Source organism: Serpula lacrymans, assembly GCF_000218685.1.
Source record: "Serpula lacrymans var. lacrymans S7.9 unplaced genomic scaffold SERLAscaffold_1, whole genome shotgun sequence".
Taxonomy (NCBI): Eukaryota; Fungi; Basidiomycota; class Agaricomycetes; order Boletales; family Serpulaceae; genus Serpula; species Serpula lacrymans.
Genome location: NW_006763290.1, coordinates 3746115 through 3770807, shown reverse-complemented (window position 1 = coordinate 3770807; position 24693 = coordinate 3746115). Strand labels below are relative to the sequence as shown.

At 44.3% G+C, this 24693-nt stretch overlaps 6 protein-coding genes across 6 annotated transcripts; 2 read left to right on the top strand and 4 right to left on the bottom strand.

The window, feature by feature from the left end:
- Positions 1-2177: 2177 nt before the first annotated feature.
- Positions 2178-3429, bottom strand: SERLADRAFT_455055 (uncharacterized protein; the record flags this gene model as incomplete). Its single annotated transcript, XM_007312581.1, has 3 exons — positions 2178-2673; positions 2729-2787; positions 2851-3429. 3 exons carry the CDS (start codon positions 3211-3213, stop codon positions 2406-2408), a joined length of 690 nt encoding a protein of 229 aa, XP_007312643.1.
- Positions 3430-3865: 436 nt separating this feature from the next.
- SERLADRAFT_375989 (uncharacterized protein) lies at positions 3866-4129 on the top strand (the record flags this gene model as incomplete). Its single annotated transcript, XM_007312580.1, has 1 exon — positions 3866-4129. One exon carries the CDS (start codon positions 3866-3868, stop codon positions 4127-4129), a length of 264 nt encoding a protein of 87 aa, XP_007312642.1.
- A 3926-nt stretch (positions 4130-8055) lies between these two features.
- On the bottom strand, positions 8056-10219 carry SERLADRAFT_404785 (uncharacterized protein; the record flags this gene model as incomplete). The annotated part of the gene is made up of 8 exons (XM_007312579.1): positions 8056-8459; positions 8517-8669; positions 8720-8950; positions 8987-9057; positions 9111-9348; positions 9562-9749; positions 9806-10039; positions 10185-10219. 8 exons carry the CDS (start codon positions 10217-10219, stop codon positions 8056-8058), a joined length of 1554 nt encoding a protein of 517 aa, XP_007312641.1.
- Positions 10220-14083: 3864 nt separating this feature from the next.
- Positions 14084-17502, bottom strand: SERLADRAFT_455044 (uncharacterized protein; the record flags this gene model as incomplete). Its single annotated transcript, XM_007312578.1, has 5 exons — positions 14084-14605; positions 14656-15489; positions 15547-16283; positions 16341-16710; positions 16767-17502. 4 exons carry the CDS (start codon positions 17488-17490, stop codon positions 14660-14662), a joined length of 2661 nt encoding a protein of 886 aa, XP_007312640.1.
- A 1876-nt stretch (positions 17503-19378) lies between these two features.
- SERLADRAFT_432377 (uncharacterized protein) lies at positions 19379-21626 on the bottom strand (the record flags this gene model as incomplete). The annotated part of the gene is made up of 6 exons (XM_007312577.1): positions 19379-19753; positions 20157-20381; positions 20438-20536; positions 20588-20989; positions 21048-21281; positions 21582-21626. 6 exons carry the CDS (start codon positions 21624-21626, stop codon positions 19379-19381), a joined length of 1380 nt encoding a protein of 459 aa, XP_007312639.1.
- Positions 21627-22060: 434 nt separating this feature from the next.
- SERLADRAFT_404783 (uncharacterized protein) lies at positions 22061-23702 on the top strand (the record flags this gene model as incomplete). Its single annotated transcript, XM_007312576.1, has 7 exons — positions 22061-22145; positions 22351-22444; positions 22507-22683; positions 22741-22802; positions 23217-23265; positions 23433-23487; positions 23547-23702. The coding sequence occupies 7 exons, from the start codon at positions 22061-22063 to the stop codon at positions 23700-23702; spliced, it is 678 nt and encodes a 225-aa protein (XP_007312638.1).
- Positions 23703-24693: the final 991 nt, after the last annotated feature.

Here is a 24693-nt window from a genome sequence, read left to right as displayed (position 1 = left end):
CTTATAATATTAAACAGTCGTCGGCTACAGGAAAGGCACCATTCGAGGTTACTAGATCGTACCTCCCCAGAATGGGTGTAGAACCTGGCAAAAGCAAAAACGAGGCTGCTGGGAACATGGCAAAAGACATGAAGTCTGTCTTGGACGAAACGCACAAGGCGCTATTTAGAACTGCAGAGCAGATGAAAGACAGGGCAGAGCGTAGACGCTCTAAGGCCCCTGACTACAAGGTCGGCGACCTGGTCTGGTTAGATACCGACCACTTAAAATTAAAAGACCGGCAGTCTAGAAAACTGACCGAAAAGTGGATTGGCCCTTACCGGATTAAGGAAGTCAAACCTAATGCGGTGGAGCTGGAACTCCCAAAACGAATGAGGGTGGTACCCACGGTTAACATTAGCCGTGTGAAACCCTACAAGGGACCGCTGCCGGGACAGCGTGTAGACCGGCCCGGTCCGGTATTAGTCACCCAGGAAGGAGAAGAAGAGTTCGAAGTTGAACGGGTGGTAGATGCACGCTTGAAGCGTGGAAAATTAGAGTTCCTGGTCCTATGGAAGGGCTACGGAGACGAGGACAGAACGTGGGAACCAGAATCCCATCTGGAAAACTCCCACGACGCTGTTCGCGAATTTTATTCTAGGAATCCCTCAGCTCCCAGGAAGCTTAGAGGCATGGATTCAAACCTTTTTAATTCCCTCTTTCAACCTATGCCCGAAAATTTTACCACTACCTCCGGAATTTGGTCTCGCCTGGAAGTCGAGCCTTAGAAGGGGGGTAGTGTTACGATAACACAATTTCCGGACATCTCCTTTCCTTTTTATTCTCCGCTTTAACTTTATACTTTAAGTGCCACGCGGCATTTCCCTTTCTCGTGCCGCGTTGCCTTTCTTTTACTTTTAGACTTAACTCTCTCACGCAGTGGAGCTGGCCATACGGGCTAGGCCCTATGACATCATCAGCCACTGCCTTCATCAACTGTATAGTACACATGTACAAACATCCTGTAGTAGTATATATACCCCAATAGATCCAGGAGACTCCTCAGCGAGTCCTCCTGTTGTATACCAACTAACTCACTGCAGCCCAAGGGGTACCCACTCCCCATCTTCCACTACCTTTATAGTGTGATCCTGTGTGCGCCAGAGTAACTAACTCTTGGTTGTTACATCCCTTCTCAACAAAGACCCAAACCGATACCACCGGTGATAGTGGATGGATTTCTAATCTACATTCATGCAGGTTTGCTACTTGATCACTGCGCTTTATGGACACTTACAGGAAAGGTCTTGACGGCAAGCAGGCAATGTGGGCCAACAAGAGATATCGAGGACACCGGACTTTACCCATGGGTATCATGGGAGAACTTGCAGCAGCAGGCCTCTGAAGTGACTTCTTGACATACTAATACACTCTACTAATCCATTCAGTCTTTTTAAACAGTCATACAGCATTTTTTTTACAGCTTGTCGTACCCTAATGATATTTTTCTTTGTAGATTGTACCTACTCCCATGCTTAATGTACTTAGCGCACACTTATCCTCCCGGATCACCTGACCATCATGCAAATGTCACAGCACCACATAGTGGTTGCGTTTGCATGAGTCCTATCTTAAAAGTTCCAGGATGTTTACTGATTTCATTATTGCAATGGAAACCTAGACCATTGGTCCAGGAAAATCACTGATATTAAGTGTCTACATTGTATGATAATTGAGTGCTAAACAATGAAAGGGGTTATTTTGGGATTGAGGTAGATATACAATCATATATTTGGTGACAATTGTTCTATATACCGGCCTAAATATTGTCGTTTCTGACTGAGCATCAGTGACAGCAACAACACCAAAACTTTCACAAAAAGTTGTGTATATGAAAAGTGACATACTGTCATCACTATATTTAATTAGGTCAGCAAGGGAGACTAGGCAAAAGGCGGCGAATGAGGATTTGGGCTAGTTATTTAACAGGGTCTAGTGGTGTATTTTTACGAGGTAAGACACGAGAATATACTCAGAGACGATGGTGCGTGATGGGGGTGAATATTCCACTTTAGGTAGTGACTCATGATAACGTGGCAATCACCCTGAACCCAATCAGCACCCACCAAGGCACATTTTACCACAATTTCCGGTCGATCCACGCCTGACAGTGCTCTCCTGTCTTTATGGTGGTTTAGTCACAAAGTCAGGTTATGATTTCTGTTCATTTGGTTGTTAGCCTTGGAAAAGAGTGAGCTAAGACAACTTTAAGAAACTTTCATCGCAAAATACTGATAGTACGAACAGCCGCCCAATGATAGCAGCAGGTATTGCTGATATTGTCTCTACTACTGATAATACCTCTTTTGCTTCCTCAATTCTGACCTCATCGACATTTTTATAAATACACTAGCCCCCCTTATGCATCATTCGGCAAGCCATTTCTCGCACTTCTTCGCATATTTTTCCAGCAATTGGGCTAAGTCTCTGACCACGAAAGTTAAAACGACAGTGGCGAAAAACTCGGATACACGCCTCAATCTAACCTCTACGGTTGACCTTACGTCTGTGGGAAATGCAGCATATATAGGAGCAATAGGCTGCGACGTGAGGGCCTTGGTATGTTCGTCGAGGAGCTGCGTTTGTGAAAAGAGTTTGCTCAATCCATTAACATAAGCGGCAGGTGAATCGAGACTGACGTTGACGTGAGTTATTATACTGACTGTGAATTCATTAAGGAACGACGTACTTCTTCCCGTTGGTAAACTTGTCAAATTGCCGCGTGAGCTTACCGCCCCATGACGTCACCTAGTATGCAACATAATAATTATCACGAGTATCACGATAGGGAATTTTTAACAAAAGACGTACTCCGCTACTTTTCTTCAGCACAAAGCCTTCACCGACGCCTAGCTTTTTACCAAAGTTTGCTACCACACTATCACATACTGCCGAAAACTCCTCCAACTTACTCATCCACGCTTCAGCTTCTTTCCTTCCGACACTCCCAATACCTAATGCAAATCCACTGCAGACACTGCCCGCGCCGAAATATTCGGCACTGTATTGCTGCATCTCCTCCAGAGCAGAACAAAGCACTTCTACTACGCGTACCTTCTCCAATATATTGCTCAGCTTTGCCCCCCCTTGTGACCATACTTCTTGTGGCACATGCAAACGTCGTGTGATGTATCCCCCCGTTCTAGACGTCATACTATGCGCAAGGAGGTTCATTAGATGATATGGCTTCCGCTGACCATCAACAGGGGGTGCAGGTGGTAACAATGAGGTGGGAGTGGTAGGAAGGCTACCTGCATTTGTAACTGGCGGTGGGATGAGAACTGAAACAGGAGGGACAAAGAGATCGGTGCTTATGAGAAGCTGTGGTGGCTGATCGTTAACATAAGGCTTCAGAGATAAAAATGCTCTAAGGGGAGTACATGAGCCATCAAGGCCAGGTGTCCGTGGTAACGGCGGTTGCGGTGAGTGAGTAGACGAAACATAGCTGTTGACTACCGAGGGTCGACGGCCAGGTTGCGATGATGCCCTACTCCTTCCCCTTACAACACTTGCGGGAGCATTGACCGTGGCATGTCCAGCAACTGAATCTATTGGCGAAGATGGCCTGGGACGGTTGGTCGATGGAGGAGCAGACACCTTGGTACGCCTTTGATGAATAGTACCCATATTGGTTGAAGGGTTTATCAACTGATATGACATAGGAGCAACCTCGGATTGTGAATAAAAACTTGGTGCCGCAAGTGGAGTCGACAAGGAAGGTGGCGGAATATTCTGCAGACTCCAGTTGCGAGTGGAAGACTCGTTAGGAGTTAAGATACTGGACGGAACAATACAATGTGACGGAACAATATCTGTAAGTTGAACCATGGGTGGAACATCTTTACTTGTACCGGGCGGTTGTGAACTCGCTGTCATTGCGGTAACGGGGTCCAAGGTTTCTGCTCCCACTACTGATATATTGCTTGTAGTAGAGCTGGCACGTGCCCGCTGGGATTCCACAGGCCTCCATACAGATGGAGCTATCGAAGGACTGTGGTGCAAATTTAGGGGAGCAGTCAAATTTGAAGAAGAGTGCAATAAAGATGGAAGGGCGGATGAGGCCCGTGGACGCCTCATATTTTGGCCTTGAGAGACAGGGGTATCTTGATACAACAGAGAAGTTCGGATATACTCAGATGATAATCCGTGGGGATCTTCGGAACGAAGAGCAAAAGGATGCTGACCCAGTCCAGTGTGATTCACATGACCCTCGAATGGAATGTTGTCCGCGTGCAACGCGAACTGTGAACTTAAGACATCTACACTAACAGAAGTGCTGGGAATGGCCTCGATAGCTGAACCCAAAGAACCAGCAGAAATTTGACCACCAGAGGACAACGCCGATGCGTGAGAGTCAGAGGAGGCCGAGGAAGACGGAGGCGAGAGTATCTGTGCAACATCACTCGATAAATACCCCGACGATGTTGAATGAGGTAAGGGTGGTATACTATATATCAGGCTAAGGATATTCATACGATCGGCGTATGTATCGTGCTGTGACGATACAGATAAGCAAGTGACTCGAGGGTTCCACAGACTGACGTACGATGGACTGTAATCTTCGTACTTCTTCCTCCTGAGCTACAACACTGCGGCGTCGGCCAATACGCCTTTTCCCTGGGGGATCAGTGCTGTCCTCGCCTCGCCTCACCCTCTCCATCACTTCACTGAGAAGCGCCACGCTCCGACCATAGGCAAGAACGGCAGCATAAGGATCGTCATTGGTGGAATCCAGTTTCACAGCTTCTCTGGCCAATTCCAGAGCTCTGGTAAGAGCGCGACGCGAAGAAGGACGAGTTTCCGAGATTGTCCTGCTCTCTATCAACCTCGAAGACAACAGTTGATGGGATGGGATTTCATCATACTGCAAGATAGGAAAATCATGTCAGGTCTAGCATATTATCAAATAACAGAATTAGGACGTAAACTTACCTCTGACCGAATGTTAGAGGGTGGTGATGAGGTAGTCGCTCCTGCAACTATGTCGTTTAATAGATGTCTCGGGCGGCTAACATCTTGATGAGCACTATGGCAAGGCCTATCTCCCGAAACCTCTTGGGCATCATCATCCGGAGCAACTAACAATTGGTGGTAGACCGTATAGCCTTGAGGAGGTACGTTAGGTATGGGTTCATTGGGGGGAGGTCCTGCAGGAGGAACATTGGTGGCGGAGGAACGGCGTCTCTGAGGGGGATAGGATAAGCCGTATGACGATGGAGGTGAACTCGCAGGAGCTATTGAGGTTCCTTGCCAAGGTCGAGTACGATAGATAGCAGATAGTGGCCCAGTATTACTACTGTTACCCAGTTCCATGGCGTTATTTCATTGAGAACTACCAGACGAGTGATATCAAAATCTTACTCTCTTGCCGAAAATAACTATTGTATATATTACTAATCATAACAGCCCGTTCGGGAAGAAAATTTAAATCTACACTTCCTCTATCACCTGAGTCACACCGCTTATCTAACATATTAGTAAGAACACTGTAGATGATACTCGTTACTACTTAGAAAGCTTTACCTCTGCTGCAGTACTTCAGCAATCACTTCAGGACCCAGCAGTGTCTTCGCCACACAGGCCCTTTTGTCATCCGACCTGTTCCACTCGTTTTTTCAAAGCGGTGGTTAAATTATACATCGTATACTAATCTACATGACAAATTCAGCCCCGTTATCTCGGGACTGTTATGTTTGCTGTATACTGATGGATAAGGTTTATTCTTAAGGTTTTGGAGCTCGGCACAATGCGGCAAAGCATCACATATGCAGTTATTCGGCAAAATGTGTACAGGCAAGTTTCAACATTAGTTTATCCATCAGAAATGCATTCCAGATGTTAACCCAGCATTTTTGTCGTCGCAAACGGTTCAAAAATTTTTTTTGTCCATTTGAGAGAGCTGTTAGATCATAAGATTAGTTAGAGTCCGTCAAGTGATCACATACAGACATTGAACTCACTGGCCATATTTCTTTGAGATGTTGGCCGCATTTTGTTCATGGTTTTCTTGAGCAGCACAGATATCATGGGTGAGTGATTCAAACCGCTGCCTCTGTTTGGTTTTCTGGGCCACAGTCAGTTTTGGCCGGATACACTTTGGCTATGTGAGAGTCATTTCTATAACACTGCAAGTTTTTCTAGACAAGTCAGCCTTAAGTATGGAGCTAGGATTTATGTACCAGAAATCTGGCTGCTTGGTATGTCAGAATATTCTATGTACCTAGATACATAATATGGAGCATGTAGTAATACAAGTACAGTTTCTACAACAAAAATTAGTCATGAAACACTGAGTCACTGAGTGGAACAATGGAACAGGTGACTTACACATATCTGAGCTTGATATAGTAGTAGATCCATCTGGTTCCCATTAACCATTCTTGGCAAAGTCTAACTCAGTTGTGGTTGTAGAGCAATGTAAGGTGATCTCAGCTGATTGGGGGGTAGCGGGAATAGCAGTGACCACTCCACTGACTATGACATCCGAGGTAGCAATGCCAGGGTTGGGTTTTGCCAGGTCTAAGGTAGCTGGCAGATTGCTAGGCAGAGATTCAGGATGACCTGTTCAAGTATGTATTAGCGATTTGAAAGAAAGGCCCTGGATAAGACAGCACTCACTGTAACAACCAAGAGTTAGTTACTCTGGCGCACACAGAACACACTATAAGGAAGATAATGAGGGAGTGGTTACCCCTAGAGCTGCAGAGAGTTTGTTGGTTAACAACAGGAGGACTCGCTGAGGAGTCTCCTGGATCTAGTGGGGTATATATACTACTACAGGGTTGTTTGTACATGTGTACTATACAGTTGATAGAGACAGTGGCTGATGATGTCACGGGGCCTAGCCCGCATGGCCAGCTCCACTGTGTGAGAAAGTTGTGTCTAAAATAAGAAGAAAGGCAACGCGGCACGAGAAAGAGGAGTTTAAAAAGGGGAAGTGCCGCGTGGCATCATGTGTGAAGGCTAAAGTACAAGGTTAAAGTGGAGAATAAAAATAAAGGGAAGGTCCGAAAATTGTGTTATCGTAACACTCACCGTTTAAGTTATGGTACAGATCAACTGAATTGAACAAATGGGCAAACCAGTGCTGCCACAATGATGGTAACAAGTAGTTTTGAAATGCATCTTGCAGGGCATGAACCATATCAAGGTGAGTTGCATTATTGATAACGGGATGCAAAGTTGCAGCAAAAGTTGTAACTGATGGCAAAGTATAATAAACCTAAGTGAAACTACAATAGATGTTAGTTTAAGGTGCCACTGCCCGAGAGGCTATAGAAACGACTATATTATTTACCTAAGTGAAACTACAATAGATGTTAATTTAAGGTGATCTCTAATAAATGCAATGTAACATATCTCAGCCGCTGCCCGAGAGGCTATAGAAACGACTGAGGTATTCCTATACTAAACCCCCTACTACTTATAGTTGGAGGTGCTACTCGCTACAGTATAATGACTCCTAGGAGTACAATTGTGCTCCTAGGAGAACAATGGTTACTCCATGGAATGGTGGCTATGCTCCATGGAGAACAATGGCTGCTTCGGCAGAGACCGGGTTTATCCGGTTTTGTCAAAGTACACTGTATTCCATGAGATCCATCAAAATCAAAGTTAGCCTAGAGTAAGACAGAAAACGAGTCATGCTGTTTGATAAAAGTGAGATTCACAAACAATCTAGTATAATGATGATTATAATAATGTACCGTTGGCTCTGGACGGTCTTGCACAGCCAAATCAAGCCATGAGAGGCAATCAACTGGGGTTGGGAGATTATTACACGGCATAAGCTGAGTACTAGCAAAATAGACTTATTCACAGGAGTGAGGTTAACTGTCGTAATTGAGAACTGACACAAATTGTGCTGCGACAGTGTGTTGTTATAATGACTCAGGTTTGCCTCATGTTCAATGTACTGCAAGTCTGATGTTCTAACACTCTGGGTGAGCTCTATTGTCCTATATAATGTGTCAAGCAAACTTGAATCAACATATATTCCAACACTACTTTAATAAATTATGATATGCCCCGAATGTAGTCTTCCAGTCTGACAGCCTCATTGTTTAACTCATCTTTGATAAGTGTTAAGTCCAAATCATCATTCTCATTATGATTGCTCCCCGCTGACATATCACCCAGCATGCTATAAATTTGTCTGGTATATCCTTCAAGCTTGTAAATGCAACGTAGCCGGTTACAATGGACATTGTTGATCCTATGTTGTTTGGCGTATAACAAGTAAAGCTTGGCAGCAAGGAGAGGGCTGTTGACTTTTGTCGCATTGTAGGACTCAAATAATGTCCTGTCCTCATTATCTATCCACACATGTAGCCTTTGTACCTCAACATTGAGTTGTAGAACTTCTTCCTTTGCACATTGAATCTTGAAGAACTTTATGGCTACTTGCCGTTTTGCTGAGACTGTCCAAGGCTTGGCGAGAATATTGTGCCTCAAATATTTCAATAGCATGAACTCACCAAGCGTAGCATAGCTAACTATTTCTGAATACTCCAGGATAGGCCGTGGAGGATTTTGCTTTGGTGCCATCCAATTATATTTTTGAAGTGCAGTTCGAATAGCTCCTGAACGCTTTGCCAGGGCCCTAGAGATTTGTTTCCGCATTTTATACCCTATGAATAGCCAATTAGGAGTGTATCAGTTACTTAAACATAAAACACACCAGTTCCAGATAAATTAGCTTTCGACAACTCCAAAAGACGCTGTATAACCAATCCCTTTAACTCTTCAACCACCAAAATAAAATGTTGGTGCCCAATAAACTCCTTTGCTTTAATAAATTCACTATGTAATTCATCCCAACGGGTTGTCATTTTAGCCTGGTGCTCCAATTCTTCGACACATTTTTTCTGCCGAGTAAGGCGTTGATATAAGGACTTTGCTTCATCTTCGGCTGCTTAAGAACCGAGCTGTGCAGGCTGGGACAAACCAAAATCTGAGCCAAAATGTGAAGGCGTGTAAGTCAAAAAACTGGATGAGGTAATTTTGTTGGTTTTGGCCCTAAAAGTATTGATGTCAGATCATTGAGACAACAAATAAAAAAGACTTTGTACTCAAGCTGTTGTAGCTTGTCAAGCTCATCAACGTAAGTTACCGTCATCACATCATACTCAAATCCTGTTGAGAGATTCCCAATCAAGGCAAGTTCTTCCAAATTCCACCGTACAAAGTCCGTATTGCTAATATTATGCAAGGTTTGGAATTTTTCTACCACCGGGCTGTAATCATGGATAATAGAGATTGCCTGCCTGTAGTTATTTAAAAGGAAGCGGCCTTCGTAGATCAATAAAACTTCAGAGAGCAAAAGCGATAACATACTTAGCTCAAGATATTTATCAACATTCTACTGATCAAAGTGAAGGTCCAAGAATTGTGCCCAGTGGAATTACAAGGCATGTTGGATTATTGGAGCCAGTGTATTTGATGATGCAAAGACTCTTTCACATGTCTCCATATCTTCCAAACCAAAACCTTTCAGATAAAGTGGATGATTGAGGAGCTGACATTGTCGGTTATGCGCATAGCCATGAAATGCATTGACCGTAATTGTAAGACCAAGCCTTTTTGCCTTTTCACCAATAGAACTTGATGCCACAGTCTTTCTTAATGTACATCCAAAGTTGTGGCCAATGCCTTGGCCATCTCCGCAAACATCCAAAAGCCTATTTATAGTCGCAAGTGCATACTTTGACCTAACAAAGAGATTTTTAGCACAACAAATTATACCACTCTATGGGGATCCACTCACAATTCTCTGCTGTGCTTCATCTCAGCTACACTTTTGACAAATCCATGTCGACATGCCATCAAGAATATACCAGTTTGATCAAATACTTGAATCTTGTCTTCTTCAACCATGTTGGCAGCCAGCCAGTTTCCGGTACAGTTATTATCCTCTGACCTTGCTTGTGCATTTGACCTCGGCTGTTGAGAGACATCATCTTTGAACGTATCAACTTTGGTAGGCGGTATGAAAAGACGACTGTAAAAATGACAAGAGTCGGTATGGCCGGATCTGTCTATTTGCCGAGTAAACAGATTCCCATCAATTGTGTGGATACATTTTGGCATCAGGACAGGTTCATTTGGTTACTACACAACATATGAAATTAGCGTTGACAATGGACCACTCATCTAAGTAAAACATATCTGAAATGAACATGATGGACAGCTGTGAGCTATTAGCCGATTAGCATCATCCCTGTGAATGATGTTGTTGATTGAAGCACAGATTTTTTGCTTGATATTTAGATATATATCAAGAGCTACTGACAGCTGTCCCCGAAAGACTGGCACATATGTTACCTAATAGAATGATGTCAGGCTATACGTGACTATGACTATGACTGAAATGATTTATCACATTATGCTCAGATATGTGTAAGTCACCTGTTCCATTGTTCCACTCAGTGACTCAGTGTTTCATGACTAATTTTTGTTGTAGAAACTGTACTTGTATTACTACATGCTCCATATTATGTATCTAGGTACATAGAATATTCTGACATACCAAGCAGCCAGATTTCTGGTACATAAATCCTAGCTCCATACTTAAGGCTGACTTGTCTAGAAAAACTTGCAGTGTTATAGAAATGACTCTCACATAGCCAAAGTGTATCCGGCCAAAACTGACTGTGGCCCAGAAAACCAAACAGAGGCAGCGGTTTGAATCACTCACCCATGATATCTGTGCTGCTCAAGAAAACCATGAACAAAATGCGGCCAACATCTCAAAGAAATATGGCCAGTGAGTTCAATGTCTGTATGTGATCACTTGACGGACTCTAACTAATCTTATGATCTAACAGCTCTCTCAAATGGACAAAAAAAATTTTTGAACCGTTTGCGACGACAAAAATGCTGGGTTAACATCTGGAATGCATTTCTGATGTTACGATAACACAATTTCCGGACATCTCCTTTCCTTTTTATTCTCCGCTTTAACTTTATACTTTAAGTGCCACGCGGCATTTCCCTTTCTCGTGCCGCGTTGCCTTTCTTTTACTTTTAGACTTAACTCTCTCACACAGTGGAGCTGGCCATACGGGCTAGGCCCTATGACATCATCAGCCACTGCCTTCATCAACTGTATAGTACACATGTACAAACAACCTGTAGTAGTATATATACCCCAATAGATCCAGGAGACTCCTCAGCGAGTCCTCCTGTTGTATACCAACAAACTCTCTGCAGCTTAAGGGGTAACCACTCCCTCTACATCTTCCTTATAGTGTGTTCTTGTGTGCGCCAGAGTAACTAACTCTTGGTTGTTACAATGTAAGGCCATAGCAACAAGCACTAGCAAAGATCCCTATCTCTTCAAAGAGGGCCCACATTTTTTTCTTGTTGTCTGAGGAGGTTGCAGCCTTCCAGTCCTCTGTACACAGATTTTTTCCAGCCTGGGTGATTTTGGAAGTCTCATCATCATTTCCATCCTTATGCAGTTTCTCTACTTCCAATTCTGGGGGCTGTCTCAAAACTTTGCTTGCATAAAGGTCTACATAATCCCGAGGAAAAAAGTGGTCACTCTCATGAAATCTCTATTTGTTGCCAGCTTTCCTTTTGCTGGGTAACAAGGCATGCTTGAGGGAGTTGTTGCAGTCAATAACTATCATTCAATGCCATGGAAGGTTGGGTTTGCCATTGAGCTGTAAGCTTGGTGAGTAAACATATACTGCATGGATTACTTTACCTCATAGCCACATGGAGGACAGCCATGTAAAAACCTCTAATGGGGGGGTCTCACGGTCAATTGTTGACCAAACCCACTTGTTAAAAATTTGCAATATGCAGAGGCAGATGTCAAATGTGTTACCAAGCATTGTTCTATAGAATCGTCAGAGTGACACCTTAGTTTGTAAATAGTCTGATGTGTAATATAATATAGCAAATTTGAACTTACATTATACAGGTCACATATGATCTTTGGAAAAGCTTCAACACTGAATGATGGCTTCCACAAGCGTATACAACGAAAGAATTCCAGGGTCTTGAAGGAGAAGGCAAATGTTGGTGATATCAGCATTGCTGGGAGAAATCCTGCCAAGGCAAGAGACTCAGATATGGACATGCTATCTTGCCATTGGCAGGGAACTATTTCCCACTCCATTATGTTGCTATTTGACATATGATGTCGCAATGTCCTCTAAATGCAGGGCCCAGTATTCATGAAGCTGTATAATTTGTTGATTCCAGGTACAATAGTCTGTGTAGCAACATAATGTCCAGCTGTAAAAATTATTAGTGACTATCAGTGCAGGGAGAAAGGCTTATTAAGGATCTTTGAAGAAGATTGTGCACAGCATGGATGAGCGCTGCATCATCTTTTATGTGTTCAGGTATTGTTGCCTATTCTACATTGCTGTCTTTTTCAATCAGATAGCTAGGGCCATTATCCATCACTGAATTGTTACTGTGTTGAGAGTCCGTCCAGATGTCCGCCAGAGCCTGTAAAGACTCTTTACTGAGACCTTTGGATCCCTAATGTGAGTGATCAATGTGGTAGATAATACTATGTACCAGTTGCATGGAGCTCATACCTCTCCATTGCTCTCTCCCTCTCTTTCTCTCTCTCTCTCTCTCTCTCTCTCTCTCTTTAATTTAACACTCTGGATACAGTGGGAGCAACATGAGACAAGTGTCTGAGGATTGAGGTGGTGTTGGAAAAAGAGACGGTGGAGTGTCTCACAGATTGAGATAGCCTTGACCATGTTGATGGCATGATAATACTGTAAAAAGAGAGTAAGGGCTGGATAATCAGGAGATTACATAACATACCTGAAAAGACTGCAATTAAAGAGACTAATTTGAGTTGAATAGAGAGGAAATGTATGGACATTGTTACTGTCAACAACAGCAAGTAGTAGTGGGACACACAAAGACGCTGAGCTGCTTCTTTGCATGTAGCTACCGTGGGATGTTGCAGGGGGTTATGTAAAGAAACCAAGGTGCCCTGCCGCATGTGGATATTTATTCTGGATCCTTTGGACGCTAAACTGCACTGTCCCAAAAGTGCCAAAAGTGCCACACATACTGGCAGTATTGTTTAGCAATTAATTTTGATTTATTGGTAGTTTATTCACAGAAATACTGACAGTAGGTGACTATCACAGCTTTTAAGCTTCATAGCTTGGTGTACTGCACTAGTATGGCAACTTTACAAGCTATAAATAATGTGATGTCAAGGTGGGTCAATGTTAATATAATGCCTACTGTACTACCTTGAGCTCTAAAATCATCCTGGAGGCTGTTTTGTATCAAGGTCTTTGTGTAAGCCCATAGCACCACAATAAATTCCATCAAATGTTTGAAGAAAGAGACAGTAGTCATGCGCTAGGTTACAAAAGTTAATACATAGCATAAATACATACAGCATAAATATTAATAGCTATAGTTTCATGTCTGTGGGGGTGTTGTAATGATACAACGCATACATGATCATAATAAGAGCAATACCTCCCAATATATAAAACTGGAGTCCTTGAAAATTTTCCTTGACATTGGCATAGATATAAAATTTCTGTTGAGTCAAGCCATTAGAGAATGGTTTATAAATAGGTTTGGCAGGTGGGGTCCAGAAGTAGCATCCCCATGATAGGGTGCTACTTTGGACTAAGCACACTGATTAGGTTTTGGAGCTGGTTGGCCAACCACCTTTATCCACTGTGCTGGATGGCAGGGAAGCATGCCCATTCTCTGAATTATGATAAGAAGTGGTAATAATGGTTTAGAAAGCCCGTAAGGACAAAAACTAGAAGAATAGTGAATGACACCTTTAACCCTAGGGCCAAAAGTGTGATAGGGAACATGTCTGAAAGCCAGGACATGATGAATGAATTGAGGAAAATGAAATGGTCCTGACAGTAATACTGCGCTGTTGACAATATCCAAGTTGCTTATATGTCTGAAGGTTAGGTTTGCCTTTTTCAAAGAATGGCACCCTAGCACGCATTAGAGAACACTGTGCTGCTCTCAAGGCATTGTTAAGTTGAGAGATCATTTTGTATGGACTTATAGGTAAAGAATGTGTGTTTTGGTACATGTTCCAAATAGAAATTTGCTACTTAAAACTAGAAATGATGAGCTCAAGCTGATTGAGTATGAAGGTGTTGAAAATGAGGTGATGAAGATCTGAATAGACCACACTTTACTACGCGATTTCAACTAGATTTCCAACGTGGTAATACTGTATGTAATATTATGGTGTTTACAGCATGAGCGATGGTAGATGCAGAGCCATGGGTGGAGTTCGGGAATAAAACATAATCACTCGATAAAATCATCTATTGTTGAACTAACTAAAACCAGCTGCTAATTATTATCAACCGAGAAAAGGTGTGCAATGATCTAGATTGTGGGTAGTGCCAGTTTTCATCAGCTCAGTGTCACAGTGCATGTCACAGCCAGAAACATTGCAACGAATAGCCAGCCATAAAACGTTAAGCCCAGAGAATCGGATCAACCACTACTGCGACTGTGCTTTCGGACACTACTCGACACCACCAATACCAATGAATGTTCTAGCCAAAAGAACCAAGTAGAGTCTAAGCTAATAAGTGTATTCAGGATAGTAACCTGTAGAACGACAAATCCACTTACAATTTCAACTGGCTACGCTGTGACCAGGACAAAGTCGTAAGATCTTAAAGGTATTCGCAGTCCTCTCACATAAATAGATGATATCTCCCTCTCGCCCCAGAAAAAGGACTTCGTTTTGGCCGACGGCTTCGTGAACTCCGTTGATGCTAGCACCTGTCCCTCTAGCGGTCTTTACTGCTCGTTTGCGGCCAGGGTACGAACTTGTCGCTTTGGATGGCACCACCGCAGCAGGTGGGAAAGACGAGGCTATGGGCGTGCCTATCTTCCAAACGAATGGTTCCCGCCTATTTATGTTGGAAGGTGAAGGGGTGAAGTGGGGGAGAACGGTTCGCGACTGATCAGCTGGCTTTAACAACGCATCGCCGAAATCCATGGCCTCCAGCCCACCTTGGCGCATTGCTACGATCACAGAACGATCTTCGACGTCAAATGCCTCTAGGTGTTTGATGTCGCCCATGGATGACTCCGATGCTTTTTGGCCGCTGTCCTCGCTCCATAGAAATCGGCCTTGGAGCACCGAGCGACCACGGGCGTCAACAATCGTCGTGCTATGCCCACCACGCGAAGAATAAAAAAGAGCTGGTGGGCCGAAATGTCGGGGTTGAGCGAGTAAAGAAACTGGTGAAAGTAGTGGTTTCGATACATCCAGAGATGATGATTGGGGTTCTGACCCGCTATGTGCCACCAAACGAAAAGGATGACTCGGATCAATACTTTGCTGCCTTAGATCCTTTAACAATATGAACTGCGTATCTTGTTCTTTGCGTACAGGTAAATCTGGGGGAAGTAAGCCATCATTATACCAAGCTTGCATGAGACTGGCCTTCCAGGGTCCTGTATGTATGAATGGATGATATTAATAAGGCGTATCAATACTTAATAAAGACTAACCATGAGTAGCTCCTTTTGGGTCGCGGTAGAGCCACTTCGACGGGGGTGTTGGGACGGGCTTCGGCAGTCCCGGAGGTGAAAATTGAGTTTGGGATAGATCGGCGTCACTATTTCCAGGTTCATATTCAGAACGGTATTCCAGAAACTGGGGATAAGTGGGTGGAATGATATAATCATTGGCGATTGTTGCCAGAGGGAACTTGGGAGCAAAAGAAAGCTGCTGAAATGTGGTATAAGGTCCCATGTGTGTCGTAGTCATGGCTACAAGCTCTTCTGCATGAGCCAAAGCCGTATCATGGTTCATTTCGGTGGATGTCCGAGGGATATCTTGCAACTGAGAATTTGAAGTAGTCCTTGTAATCCGGCTTTCATTTCCAGCCAAAGATACTCCAATATTGATACTGATATTTGCATCTTCATCATCTGGAGCCAAAAGATCGCCCTCAAATATATCAGTTTGACCCGACCGTATCTCTCTGACTCTGCGTCGAGCTGCCCTTCGTTCTGCTCGTCCAATTCGAACTTCTCGTACTCTTACTGTGGCAGGTTCTAAGCCAAAAACATTCTGGGAGAACACCAGAAAGACCTCTACTAGATCATCGCCTTGTAGCTGTAATTCCAATGATCGTGGGGAGTCAGGCAAAATGAACGTCCTCGAAAGACCCAAGGCAGAACGATAGGTACCAGCAAACAACTCAACCTTCTCACCATTCTCCCCGCACAGAATAGCTAGAAAACTTAATGAGACAAAGATGAGTAAACATGGTCCATATATGGTATTCATAGGGTTATACCTCTTCTTCGGAGTCTCCACAGCTTTGACGATAAGGGACCCCTTGGTTCCCGGGAGCTTCACATACTCTAACCTCGGCGGGGGCACGTGAGAAGCCGTTGAGAGATGTATATTGCCTTTTTCTTTGCCTACATCTGCCACAAGAGGCATGGGGAGCGGCACATCAGCTCGTCGATTATGGTGCGTGTTGTTGAGATTACGCTGCAGAAAGCGCAACGGCATCTGAGACGTTAGCTGCGATGAAACGACAGGCGTAACATCGTTTGAAGTAGCGGTGTGATTTTGAGTGGCTTCAGGCCGGACATGAAGCGATGTATACAAAGAACCTCGAGACGAAAAAGATACTTCTGGAGGAAATGTTGTATTGCTGCCTTTTTATATACGGTGTGAATACCGGTAAAAGAAAACAGAGCACGTTGTGTGTTACCTTCATAAGAAAATGGGGGAGATAACAACATTCCGCTCGCATTGGAGAAGAGCCCTTCCAGCACAGACCATCGGCGGCGTCTTACCTCTATTTGACCCACACGACCGTGCGGCGAAGGCGCATCTGAAAGACGAAGGTCTGACGAAACCCTACCAACTGCGGCCAGTCCCGAGCGTGGCACTTGGGCTAGGGACGATTGTGGCAGGTGCTGCGTGACTGGAGGGGGTAGGTGAGGAAGCCTACTCTCCATTAAAGCCTGCGCCAACGTAATTCGTTCTCCAGTAGATGAAGCCCCGTCTTCGTCGTCTTCTTCATCAATATCTGGATGATGGGCATCGGGTTCTCCCATTATATTGTTAGCTGTATATGTTGGTGCGGAACGGAAAGCTAACGAAGTATCTTGTAGTGCTTGTCGAAGGGTCGACAAACTAGGAGAGGGTAACGGTTCAGGTGGTACTATGGAGGCGTTATCTGGACGAACTAAACTGGGATCAGTAGGCCGAACTCTGTGGACACTCTGCGCGGACTGATTTCCCGTCAGGAAATGCGATGTAGACATACTATCGCCGATGTGGGGGGACGTTGATGCGCTAGTTCGCTCATCTAAGGCTCGACTCCCGCTGGCGCCGGCTGTGAGCATATCAATAGCCTCATCTTCACTTGAACCTTCAAGCCATTGTGATACTTTTGAATCCATATGCTCAACGCCCCGATGGCGGTCCATGGGTGGAGGAATAAAAGGGAGATCGTGAGGCCGGTGAATGGGTGTCCTGTCGGGAGGGCTGATATAGGCAGGTGGACTATCTACAAACTGGGCACCAGTGAAAACATTGGGATGTATTGCGGGGGACTTGGGGTTTGGTGTCGCAGCTGCTGAGCGGTCGACGTTGGCAGCTCGTGTGATGGTTGCTGTGTTCCCTTTCGCCGCAGAACCTCGCTGTTCAAAGCCTATACCACCCCAAACGACCCTTTTAGAACTTTCCCTTTTAATTCTATCTCTTTCTCTACGAATCTCCATATCAATTCGCCACTCCACTGCTCTTTTGATTTCATCAAGGGCATAAACTCGCACTCCGTCCCTCCTGCCAGCAATCGCCACGAGGACACCGCGTTGTTCCATGACGACAACATTCTTGAAATTCACTCTTCGGATTAAAGCGTATGGTTGAAGAGCTGGTGGAGACTTGAGGGGAAAGACGTCGAGACCCTGTGAATGACAAAGTAATAAATAATGCGGAGCCAAAAATGCTCCGCTTGCTGGTGGAGCACTGAAATGGGGTGGTGATAGGTCGGGTGTGAGCACAGATAACGAAAGACCAAGTTCTTGGAGGGTTGGTGGAGGTAGTGAGGGAGGAGGACTATTTGCCCTGGGAGGAACGGTGAAGGATTTCGCAAGGTTGGCGTTGGATAAGTCGTCTGGTCCGGCTGATGACTCAACTGCGGGACCACCGTTATGCAAAGGTGCTGAATTCGTGGCATTGCGCCGATGCAGAAGATTAGATAAAAAACCAGAAAGACGATTCAGATGGCGAAGCTAAACACCAGGCAATCAGAACACACATGCTGGCTAACGGAAAGATATATCGAGGTGCTACCTACTTCTGTTCCAACACGAGGTGCACCGATTCTTGCTGCTGATCTCACTGTTTCCGACCTGATAGACCTAGAAGACATCAGCGGAGATATGCGAGGTGTGAGGGATGGAGAATGGCCTGTGGAAGGACGGATGGAAGGAGGCAGCACATCTGCTACAGAAACTATTGGTAAACTCCGAATGCTGTTGTTGTCTAATAGCCGCTCTTCAGGAATGAGCAACGTATTTCCAGGGGATAACTCGTCGTTTTGGAGCATTCTGTCGGCGTCATTCCAGTGTTGGACAGAGGCGGATATGTATGGCATGTTGTGAAAGACAACACGTTTTATGTCCGTGGCGCAGCGCCACAGGCTACACACACTCAGGCTTTACTAAGTTTAACAACTCTCTGGCCCGGAGGCTTTAACAAAACTTAGCTCACTTAGGAGGCCGCTTTAGCTCGTATGGTTACCTGGACCGGGGGCTTTGGCAAAGACCAGGACTCGGCTAACATCATTGTGCTGTTAACCTCAGACGGCAGAGACTGAAACCAAAAATTCAACCAGTAGAGTGTTCTACTGTAGAGCGAGTTAAAACTTATTCAGAGGGCGAGTAGACGGGGGTAGAATGTAACGAACGTGACAACAGTCACCAGCGGACCTTTTACTAAAGCAGCCGTTTCAAAACGCGCTCGTTTTGAATGAGCTGAGAGGCGAGGCAAACGAAATTTCTCACGCTATGTCACACCATGTCACGCGCGTTTCGGTATTGTAGATTATCAGTAGATAGTGGTTTTCCTGTACGGTGGATTGTTAGTTACAGTTCGACTTTTCGATGAAGCCGCAGCCCGGCAGGGTTTTTTTTAACTCCCACTCAATTGTTTGTAAGAGCAAACACACTGTGCATAGCATAAAGCACTAATATACAAATAGATAAATATTTTGTGACACCTGAAGCAGAGATTGGTCTCATGAGCGATGAGGCCTACCAAAAAACATACAAAAAACATACAGGCCAATGTTAGCTAACAACCTCTTTTCTACCTACGAGTGCTCGCAATATCATCGACATCAGTCTGCCCCTGGGGAGGTACAAAAATTTTCAGTGAGCTAGACTGGGAGGAATTGGACCGGTCTTGCGTAGTGAGCACGGGATCGAGAGCAAAGTAGGCACAGAACACATTACAGCAGTGAGGTTGAGGAAAGTTATATAATGTATCAGTCCAGTTACCCTCCCCAAAACAAGCAGCATATTTTCTATGATGGATTTCAGGAGGAGGGAGTTCAGATGGATCCTTATTGCGCACAGGACAGCTGGCAATAAACTGGTAGACTATTTTCATGAGATTGGTACCCCAGTACATGCAATTAGCCTCGATGAGCATCTTGGCCAGCTCGTCTTTAAAGGTCACTTCCTGCAAGAAGTCAGCTCACCAGAGTCAGCATTATTGCGCCAAAGCCTATAGTACCATTGTTTTGCCATGGTATCTCCACCGTGCAGAAATATAATATTTTAAAGGGGGACAGAAGGGCTAGGAAGGAGGTTGTCTATGAAAACAGGATGGCACGTCTTGAAGCTTCTGGGGGGACCTAGCATTGATTTGCTACTGTAGTTGACAGCCAGAGTAGCCCGTGGTTGGCTAGCCCTGCTTTGGACATTGAATGGCAAAGGGCTCTTGAGGAGCTGATTGAAAGTTCCTGTAGGTATGGGGAATAATACATAGGTCCCAAAATTGATGTTTGCTGAGGGGAGTTATGAGGGAAACCCGAAGTTAAATGAATACAGGACTCACAGAGCGGTTTTGCCTGATGACGAACTTTGGACTGTGCACCCATAACTGGCTCAAGTTCCTCCTTGTCACGTGCCTGGAATTCCTCATCTTTCTTGTCTTTGTCCAACTCATCTTCCTCCATCTTGTTATCTTCAAGGTCAAAATTGTTAGCCCCAGGCTCTGCTACACCCTCAGGTACTTTGTTTACTAGGTTAGGCAACTGGTGACGAGAAGATATTGTTGAGTGGCCTGCGTTTGACGAAGTGATTGTCTGATACTACAAGGATGTATGGGCACAATGGAAACACATGGGAGGTATGTACATACCTTTGTATGTTTCAAAGATGACGAGGTACTGACAATAAGCTGTTCTGGCGTACAAGATTTCCGAATTCCCTTCTTGGGTTGAGTCGCGGCACAAAAGACCTATATGCTATGAGTTAGTGTGATGCTAACTGTCAATAACTATGAAATAACCTTTTCTGCGACACTAATGTCTGACCCATCCCCATCTGACATTGTTGCATCATCATCACCTGTGTTCTTCAATCTCTCCTTCCAGATCAAGATGTTTTTGTACTGCATGTACGTAATGACAAGCAAAATAGTAACTTGACAATTTGAAGCAAATTTAGGAATTGGGTCCTTGTCACCAGCTTGATAGAATACCTCGTGTAGTATGAGATGGTTCGAATTTAGTTGAGGTTGGCAAGGACTATAGAGTAAAAACTTGGGCAACCTATACATCTCCAGCAACTCTAAGGCGAGGTTGTAGTTACTGGTCCAGTCAATCCACTCCATCCATAGGTTTTCAATGGCAGTGCGTTGAACTTCTGAGCACGTCAATGCCACTGGAAGTGTAAGATCACGTGCAAGGTTCTAAAATATGTGTGAAAAATAAGTAAGCATCAAGGACATAATAATAAAGTGTGCTTACCCCGACTAAAACTGTGCCAGACTTCCCCTCCTCTTTCAACCGATGAATAGCAACACGCAGAGTAACATGGTGTTGACGCTCAGTGGTTGCAGCTATTATCTTTCTGCGGTGATGTGCATGACAAATGTGGTTAGCAGTATAACCAACCAAGCCGGTGTTGTTGATAGTGGGTGGTGCCTGCGAGAGGACTGCGGGAACATAAGACCTTGAGTTCAATCTGGGATGAATGGTAGCCTGCAAAGGTGGCCTTGAGCTCAATCCAGGATGAATGGGAGCCTGTGGAGGCCTTGAAGGTGAAGTGAAACTGCACTGATATGCTGCTTGGGGAAAACTTTATCTAAGGGAAACGTGTGAGAACGGTGTATGGTGTTAATGTAGCACAATTACTAACCTCCACATTATGCAGCAGATGATGCTTTCACTAAGCCTCGCCTGGTATTGACGTCAACAACATGTGGCTCGGGAACGGCGGTGAAATCTGATCCATCAATCAATCGATGAATCAAATGGCAACATCTAGCAACAAGAACATACCAAATGGAAGTCAATTAGTGTCCTTGACTTGATGCCTATGGTCATAATGTGTGGTACCATCCCAGGCCTTTACATACATGAACAGCACATTAATGTCAAAGTACGTCAGACAATGGTTACACTGCTGGGTGCCCTCGCAATTGAAAACTGGTGTAAAGTCAACCATGGTATGAATAAGTGACAACCTGAAGACTCGGATACACTGGCCTGTCTGCCATTGTGCAGGATCTTATATACACAAGCCTCCCTGCATATCTCATACGCAGTGTGAGTAACAACAATAGCAAATTTCTTGAAGTGATCTCAAGCATGAGGGAACAGCTTGTGGGATTCACCTGCATCCGGACATGAGGGAAAAATGTGTTGGTAAGCAAATCCCATGTGTTGCATACTCTTTCCTTTACAATAAACAACTCATCCTTGCATTGACTCAACAGGAAATCAAACATCCTAAATAATACACTTTTAAGAACAACATAATGACTCTCAATGTAATCAGTTTCATAGATAGCAAAGGCGGAAACTCGGAGGAGATAAGGGAATCACAGAGAAATTGTGGGGGCAGTGAGGCTCAGTCGTTTACTTTAGCTGGCACAGGTTCTCTTTTGTTATGTTTCCTCATCGTCTAGATTTTTCACCACCGTGACACCCATGCCCAATTGTACAGGTTGAAATGGGACTGATACACAACCTCGTAAATTTCTGTTTCATTGACAGCAATAAACAACTGACCTTTGTATTGACAATAGCCCCAGACAACGTGATACAGCCTTGGATGAAAAGTATGTTGCTGCTGGTTACTTGAACCCAGAAATTCTTGTGCGTTTGAAGGACCACTACAACACAACACAATATATACTCTTGTGAGTGTTGGAATATTTATTATTTATTAACAATACATTAAACTCATCTTGAAATCACACAGTTTTTCCCTCCTTAAGAAAAAGTGTATGCAATGGGGTCTCAAGAGCACTCATGGTCAAGCACACACCATGGAGAGTATTGGGCCCTCCATCAAATGTTTGCATCTGCAATACCCACAACAGGGTTCACATGACATGAAGGCCGTGCTACGTGATGAAGAGGGTGTGATGACGCCCCGGTACGTCCTTGATTGGCAGTACAAAACAAGTAACTGACGAGCCTTTGTAACAAATAGCAAGTTAATTTTGCGGTACATGAATGAGCATTATCCAAACAAGGTCTTAGCACACAAATATTGTCAGTTGAAGTGCAGCTATTTTTGGACGGCTGGTGTTAACGACCTCTGGAACTTTGACCAACACAACAAATGGAGGTGTTTCCAGCTGTTCCTTCACATCGGGTTAGAGCCGTTTTCTGGCCACATTCTATGGCTCAAGATTTGGTGGACTAATAGGAATCCACGTCTAATCTGCAGATGGTTCTGTGATACTATTGAGAAACTTGAAGGGATGCCACCCATTACCCAGAGTGACCCTGGTTCCGAGAACAATGGCATAGCAAATACCCAAACACTCCTATGACACTTACATGACCCTGCTCTTGACAAAACCTTACAATATGCTTTTAAAGGTTCCCATTGCAATATTAAGCCCAAGATATTCTGGAGCTAGCTTCAAAAATGGTGGGCTCCTGGTTTTGAAGCACTGTTAGATGAAGGACTTGATAATGGGCTATATAATCCTGATGACACCTTGGAACGGTAAGCATTGTCACATCTCGTACAACCCCTTTGTTTCTGATGAATTCAAGCAGCCTTGTTTTCCATTTTGTTTTCATCCCTGTGTTACAGCTCGAGCTCGATCTATTTGTTCAGCAATCCAATTCAACTTGTCCTTGGCATAACAAGAACAAAGTATTACCTCACAGACGTCCTGACAACATCTTCCAACAGTCTGAACGTTGGAACTTCACAGATTTCTTGGTGAGTGCCCCTTTTATGGTCCTAACTGCACTTTACTAACTTTTATTTATTTGATACAGGTCAAAGTTCACATGCCGTACCTACAGCAAGTCTGGGAGAAGTATGCATGTCCAGGACACAAAGTCTATGACCTGGTACCCCCAGCTTTCAATGCACAGGCCTCAGCATTTTTTGCCGAGTCAAGATACCTAGCTGTTACTAACAACACTGCATAGGGGGTATATCATCAATTGCTGGGCCGTTTTTGTACTCATGACCAACAGATTCTGCAAGAAATCATCAGTTCTCAGCCCGCTTTATCTGAAGAAGGTTTTCTAGGATCCAACTTTATGCCAGTCGTTGACTTTCCACCTTATCAACCACAACCTTCTGAGGACGTACAAGGGAATATGGCACATGGGAGCTTTTCATCTGATGAGGAGACTGACAAAGAGTATATTTTGGGGTGGACTAACTCCAATGGGAGTGAGGGTAGCCGCAACTGAGCTCCTGTATTATCTCAATGACTGTATCTACATACAAATAGTGACCTTTCTTGATTTGGGACATGACATCTTTCAACTGCTGCCCCCTGCTTTCAAATGGCAAACAAATGTATTCCTGCATGAGGGTACTGGACTTTGCAATACTAGTCCGAAGTTTTGTAAACAAAGGTAAACAAATTAGCCACAAAGGCAAAATTATAGAATGCTCAGTGAATACTGAACAATAGAGCAAAAAGAATAAAGAGGAAAGTGATTTAGAAAGAAGGTAAAATAGATAGCACAACTAGGTGCAGAATCACCAAAACTAACAGTATTTCTATTCTTTAGCTACTCATACTGGACTCTAGGTACTGTACACATTCTGTACTCTCTGATAATATAGTTACTCATACTGGACTCTAGTTCTGTCCCTGTTAGCTCTCAGCAAGTGGCTAGACACTTCCCAGAAGTTCTCAATTGGACAGGTATACCCCCTACAACCACCTTGCTCAATTTGGTCCCCACACGTGAACCCCCAAATTAATGCCCTCGTCAGCTCACAGCCTGCACTTCCTCCTAATGGCTTAGCAAACTCAGAGTTCATGCTCGCTTGTGTCCGTGGTCAACTTCCCTGCGTATCAATCGCTGGCCAAGGATTCCGCAGAAGGAAATTTGGTCAGTAATCAGTATTCATCCAATGGATCTGAGACTGACCTTGTTCCAGATTGGACTGATTTGAGTA